Consider the following 6,898-nt stretch of genomic DNA (forward strand, 5'->3'; position numbering starts at 1 on the left):
CATAAAATCTCAATAAAATATATTTACGCTTGTGGATGTATTAAAATGTTGAAGGTTCAAGGGTAAAAATACTTTTGCAAGGCACTGTAGATCAAATGAAGCAAGAGCAATGTGGTAAAGGTTTTACTTTTCAGTGTGAAGTATTGTCCATATGTCATAAATGGAAAGCAATAACATTTAATTATTAGATACATGTAGTGTATTTTTTTTTTGTTTCTTTTCATCAGTTTTTACTCTTTGCTGACATCAAATCTTACATTACATTATTAGACTAACAATATGATATTGTGCTTGTACTGTCTTTGATTAGTGGAGAGTACTGTCCGATCAGTGGCTGTAGTGCAGTTTAGTGCAGAAGTATTTAAAAAGTTGTTTCTGGATAAAAAAGAAACTGACTTTTATGTGATGAGAAGAGCAACAACAACAACAACAAATAAAAAAATCACAATCACAAATGTAAGAAGACTACTGATCTCTCCTGAGAGACATTAAATAATCTCTATAAGGATAATAAGATTTATTATTTAATGACTGGTCATGTGACTATAAAGTTAAAAAAAAAGGCGGAACCTGAATGTAATGATTGTCCCATTTTAAAGGCTGTACACACGCTGTCTCATCTGTAGAGATGCCTATTACAAAGCAGTGGTGGAGCTCTGGACCTCTCCTGATGGATATAAACACTGTGTGCTGCACTCTTTTTCTACTGACATGTACAGGTAAATCTTCCCCATCCATCTATTCATACATACATACATACATACTGTACATACATACATAGACATTTATTTTCTCTAAAGAATAAAAGCCAGGGTCTGTTACCATAAGCTCTAGCAGTCAAAGTGTCTAATAAAGATAACATGACTTAATTCAAACAGTGTCATACATGCGAATTATTAAACTATATTTGACTGTAGCAGATTGGTTTAAATATTGTTACTTCGAATTTTCTGGATTTTCACAAATATCAGTTTCTTGTGCCTATTGTTGCTGATCATGTGCATCTCTTAATGACCACAATTTACTATAATCCAATGGCTATTTCCATCGCTAATGACACTCCTGTTAACGCATACTAACGGAATCACTACTGTAAAGTAAAACAAACAAATCAACCTGCATTTTACCTTTGCAAAGAACAGAGCAGTGAGAGCAAACAGAGCAGTGTTTCTGTGTAGGGCAGAGAGGGTGTGTGTTTGTGAAGCACCCCCTCTCTGCTTCACACACACACACACACTAAAAACAAGAGAGAGAGAGTGTGTGTGAACCAGCAGGTGTCAAATTACACATGCTCACACAGCCTGAAACATAGAAAATGGAAATGGATCTTTAACCTTTGTAATGAGACTTTCTTTTGCTTTACACGCGTGTGTTATAAGAAACAGTACATGCGTGCTGTACACACGCGCTTACAAACACAAAATAAAATATATTTTGCGCACACACACATGGTCACAGTATTATAGTGAACAGTACACGCGTGCACGAATGTTGATTATACCAGTAAGAGACGCGCACTATTACCCACAATTCCGCAGCACAAGAGAAAAAAAAACCATTGCCTCAGTTGTGATCACGTGACGTTTAGCATCAAAACAAGAAGCGCATGCGTAATACATGATACTCGGTACTCGTAAACCAAGACTTGTTCCACTGTACAGTATATGCGAAAATAATTAACATCTTAAGGATTTTTTATTTTTGTAATAGCAAGAAAGTTCAGATCGGATAACAGAATTCACCCTAAAAAATTCCCCTAATCAAATTTTAGTGTTATGGGTTATCAAGTCATTATTAAAGAGTACCATAAAAACAATGTTAATTGTCATGACTTGCAGTCAAGGTCTGTTAATGGCTGGAAGAGTAGACTTTATTAACTGACAGAAATCCACCCTTGCAATCTTATCTGATTAGGCTGTAGATTTGACTCTATTGTAAAAATAAGATGTGCTTATCTCAGTACACTTGTTCTCAGGATAGTTGCTTTTGTGAGTTTTGTTAACACTATACAAACAAAATTAAAATCAGTTGTTACTTTTTTCTTGCTGGCTGCCCTGATGTGTATTAAAAAAAGTGTCTTTTTATAGACATAAAACATGAGAACACAGCTTTACCAGGAGAAAAAAGCCAGAGCTTTAACTACTTTCCTGGCTTTAGCTACATTGTTGCTTTCATTGACTACAGTGTGCTGTTCATGTCATTTAAAGCTCTAAAAAGTAGCTTCAGTATGTTTCAGTGATCATCTGAAACAATAAAGCACATCATAATAGCATTACTCAGCTAAGCCAGGGTTAGTTACAGCTTAGTTGGTGGATGATGTTTTGCTCATATCTGTGCTAAACTCTGAAATAATGTTCTGTAGAACAACCGGAGTGGCAACTCAATAGGTGTTTTTAAATCCTCTTTTAAATTACTGCAAAACATAATTGTTTACGTAGCATATTTTTAAATGTCCTTAAATATTATACATTTAGCTTTTATTATACACAATTACATTATACACAAACTTTTAATAATTTAAGGGCATTTAATAAAGATTGAACATAAGTGCTTCTAGACACAATGACAAGAAACTACAAGAAACAAAAATCATAATAAAAATCATCTGACCATAGTGGGTCTCAGTATTAGGCTAATACAACCTCAGATAAACAAAAACCTTTTTTATTGTGTCTTTTATTTAAGAAAGCGTGACTAATCTTTCTGACTGTAGAACTTTGAACTCCAAATTGTTGGCAAATGGTTTTATAACCCTTTCCAGATTGATGTTCAGCAACAGTCACTTCTCTAAGACAATTGCTTATGTCTTTTCCTCTTGGCATTGTGCCGGGCTAAGATGGAATGCAGACATGATAAAAGTGCAGATGTTAAGACCGATGCAGATGTTATGTTTTAATCATTAAAAAACTTAACAACAGCTATAAAATGTATATAAGTGAACTAATGCAAGACCAAGAAAGTCTAACTAGACAGAACTTTAATAAAAAAATATTGATAATAATTAGGACCCTGTGAACACCTATGAACACGAGTCTAGACAGTGAAACAATAATCCACAAGTGTCAAAATTAGACTCCAAAACGCACACAAAACAGAAAGTATCCACAGGAGCAAAGCACCCTCCAGGGGTTATTCCAGACATGGTAACACACACATAAATGACCCAGACCAAAGAACTGCCCAAACTTCTGCTTTAAGAGGTCTGCACACATCCTAATCAATAAATCAAGGGCTGATGATTAACTTAGACAAACAGTTATTGAGATGAAGGATGAACTCAACCGCTTACCCTCTTAAGCAGTAAAGGGGTTACTTAATATTGCCCACATTTTTTTGTGTATTTTGTTAAATAAATAATGCCACACTGAAAAAAGTTATGTTGTTTGAGGTTGTATTTATCTCATATTGAGGCCGATCAGATTGTTATTGTTTTTACACACACACACACACACACACACACACACAAAACATAGACCTAAAAGAACTAAGTTTTGAATATGACTGCAGATATTGAAATAAAGTAAAAAGTGCAGCAATGATGATGATGATGATGATGATGATTAATCAGTATATTTATTAGTTGAATAGTTTTGTCGGAACAGTTAGTTCTGAATATTTTAAATAGTTAATTATTTGTCCTCCATACTAAAAGAAAAAAGAATATAGTAAGTAACTTCAGCATGCGTTCAGCATAAAAGAAAAAATAAAACAATTGTTTGATTGTTCTGTTTTGGTGTTTTGTATATTTATTTCTTTACACAGGAGTATGTTTTGGCCAGGAGCTGATATTACCTGAGGGAATAAATAAAGCAGTTGGGGAGAATGTGGTGATTACCCCAATCAGTATTCCTGAACAACCACATCTGTTCATCAGATGGATGTTTAAAAAAGACACCATTCTTTCTGGACCTCCTGATGAAATAACATTACAACCACAGTACACTGACAGAGTTAATCTGGACACTAGCACTTTAGCTCTAGAGATCAGGAGCCTGACTGAGAGTGATACTGGATCATATTCTCTCTTTGTAGACACTGTTGATAAACGTTTAACAAGTGTGACATCACTGCAGGTGCTTGGTAAGTAACAATTTTTTTTTTTTTTATGACCACAGGAAGAGTCCTTCAATGTTTTACAGTCCTTATTTTGTGAATATTCAATATGAATATTCAATATTGAGATTCAGTTTAGGTTGTATTGCTGCTCGCTGCAGTTAGTAGGAAAATTACACACACACACACACAGTATATATATATATATATATATATATATATATATATATATATATATATATACACAGTATATAAATAATCACATCACACCCGGGTGAACATTTACAATTCATAAACAATGCTGACCTAGCTATCTAGTCTGGGTGGCTGCATGTTAAAATGACATGTAGTGCACTAAATAGAATGGTAAAACAATTTATCACCACCAACAATGTAGTGCACTGAAATAGGAAGAATGAAGCAATTTGAGGCCCTGGAGTGTTTGCTAAGTCATCATTTTCCTGTAGCTATACTGAGCTAGATGACATGAAATTTTGAACTTTGATATTCTAATACTGTTTATAAAATACCTTCTAATATTATTAAAAAAGGTATTTAATACAGGGGTCTCCACATCATTGTTAACTGTCAAATTAAAAAAAAAAAATGGCTTTCATAGCAAAATACATAAACTGTAGTGTTTAGAGTCGGTTTGATAATTCCTTGGAGTATTTTTTAATAGTAGTACAGTTGTACTTCTAATTACTTAACTCTCATTATTATTTTAAAGGTTTTAAGTGATTATAATTTAAAATATGGGAAGCTAATGTTGGTACAGGGCTTAGTTATATTGTGATAATAGATCATTTGCATTGAGGTCTTATGTTTACTGTTTTGTATCTGAGCTTTATTTATTTATTTTTTTTACATTTAAATCTTCAGTTCCTGCTTCAAATGTTGTTATAGTACCAAGTAACACAGAGCTGTTAGAGTTCAACAGCACTGTAAGTCTCGTCTGCTCTGCGTCTGGCTCCTCTCTTTCATTTATTTGGCTAAATGGCAGCTCTGAGGTAACAGCAGGGGAGCAAGTTCAGCTAACAAACAGCAACAGCAATCTGACCATTACCAGTGTGATCAGAGGTGAAACAGGTCCATACCAATGTGAAGCATCTAACAGTATCAGCAATGCAGAGTCCTCCATTGAGCCTCACCATCTACTGTAAGTTGTTTCATATCATGTGACTTGTTGACAGTCTTGAAGTTAATCAAACAGACATGCATGATATATCTGCTCTCCACATGACCATTATGGCTCTGACGCTGACTAAATGTGGACTATTCTGCTGAAGATGGTCCAGAAAATGGCAGAGTTGTGGCAGCTCCAGAGGGACATTCCTACAGCTCTGGGTCAAACCTCATATTGATCTGTTCAGCTGATTCCAGTCCTTCTGCTGAGTTTCAGTGGGCTGTGAATGGAGCAGAGCTTGGTGAAATGAGCCAAGAGCTCAAACTGAGCAACATTCAGAGCAGTCATAGTGGCAATTATACCTGCATGGCCCATAACAAAGAGAGCCTGAGATACTCCACATCTGAACCCATCAGCATCACTGTACTAGGTGGGTTATAATTTAGTTTTTGAATTCATGTGCAACAAAAAGCACAATTTAGGGCATAGGACAGGTAATTATTTAGAGAAAATCCCTAAATAAATGTGTATTTATAAAAATGTTCTGACGTAATCTATTTAAGATTTATGTCACATGAACCTTATCTTGTATTGGAAATACTCTGAAATCTGTGTGACTGTATGATCTGACCTACATTTAACTGTTATTCAGAAGAAGAACAAAGTCCAGAATAAAAATAGTAACTAACAACCTTTCGTCAAACTCAATCTTGACAGTTTTATTGCCCCTTTTATGACCTTTTATGACCTTTTAGTTGACCTTTGGATGACCTTTAGGATTTTTTATGACCTGGAGTTTCCGATAAAAAGGGGGGGGGGGGGGGTGGTAACGATGCTTATGCGCTAGACATCGTTTTATTCACTTATTTAATTTATCATTTATATACGTATTTATTTATATACGTATTTATTTATTTATTTATTTATTTATTATAAGAATTTGTTCAGGGTGTTTTTATATAAAAAAATATGCTTGGTGCGGGGACTCGATTTCAAGGTGCTTGTGTTTAACTATTAAGACAGGGTGAATTTATTTATTACCAAAGGGTGAACAATGAAACATTTTATTAACTTTGGTAAAAAAAAACTTGATGAGTTTTGAATGACTGAAGACTGTTGAAGTTGTTAGTTTTTAAGTTACTTAAAGAGAAGAAGAATAAACGTTACCAGAGGGCGAGAGCCCCGAGTCGTTGAAGAAGAAGGAAAAAGTTGGTCTCGATGATACGCCTAAAACGTTGTTGCGAATATGCCCGCGAGTCTAAGAAAAGAGTAAAGAAGACAAGCGCGAGGTCTGCGCGTAAACGTTTTTGCAGCGTCAGCTTGTCCGATGTTAAGAGCGTGTAGCGCATGAACAGCGAGTTCGCGTCTGGTACGGCCAGGGTTTGGTGAAAGGGGAATCAAACGGGTTTCCTCTCGAGCGCTGTGATTGGCCGGATCTGCGTGTGACGGAACCCCGCCTCCGCCTCTTCTGCTTAGTCGCGAAAGGTGTTTATTTTTCAGTGCTCATCTAACTCTGTTGTTCTGAACACAGTTTTTAGGTAGGACTGTGCCTATTATGTCTTTTAAAAAGTTCTCTAACACTAGAGCTGAGGTGACCGCGTGTGTAGTGATTAGTAATAATAGAAGGAACAAAAGTTGATCCGTGAATTATCAGTGCACTTTGTGCCATGATCATTTTGTCAGGAATGGTATGATGAACTGATCCAACAGATCGGGTAA

General features: G+C 35.4%; 1 protein-coding gene across 1 annotated transcript; it reads left to right on the forward strand.

Annotated features, from left to right (window-relative positions):
• Positions 1-638: 638 nt before the first annotated feature.
• LOC128520037 (carcinoembryonic antigen-related cell adhesion molecule 8-like) lies at positions 639-5,216 on the forward strand. The gene is made up of 3 exons (XM_053494045.1): positions 639-719; positions 3,763-4,080; positions 4,936-5,216. The coding sequence occupies exons 1-3, from the start codon at positions 671-673 to the stop codon at positions 5,214-5,216; spliced, it is 648 nt and encodes a 215-aa protein (XP_053350020.1). The 5' UTR covers positions 639-670.
• The last annotated feature ends 1,682 nt before the right edge of the window (positions 5,217-6,898 follow it).

Source organism: Clarias gariepinus, chromosome 4 (genome assembly GCF_024256425.1).
Source record: "Clarias gariepinus isolate MV-2021 ecotype Netherlands chromosome 4, CGAR_prim_01v2, whole genome shotgun sequence".
In the NCBI taxonomy this organism is placed as follows: domain Eukaryota; kingdom Metazoa; phylum Chordata; class Actinopteri; order Siluriformes; family Clariidae; genus Clarias; species Clarias gariepinus.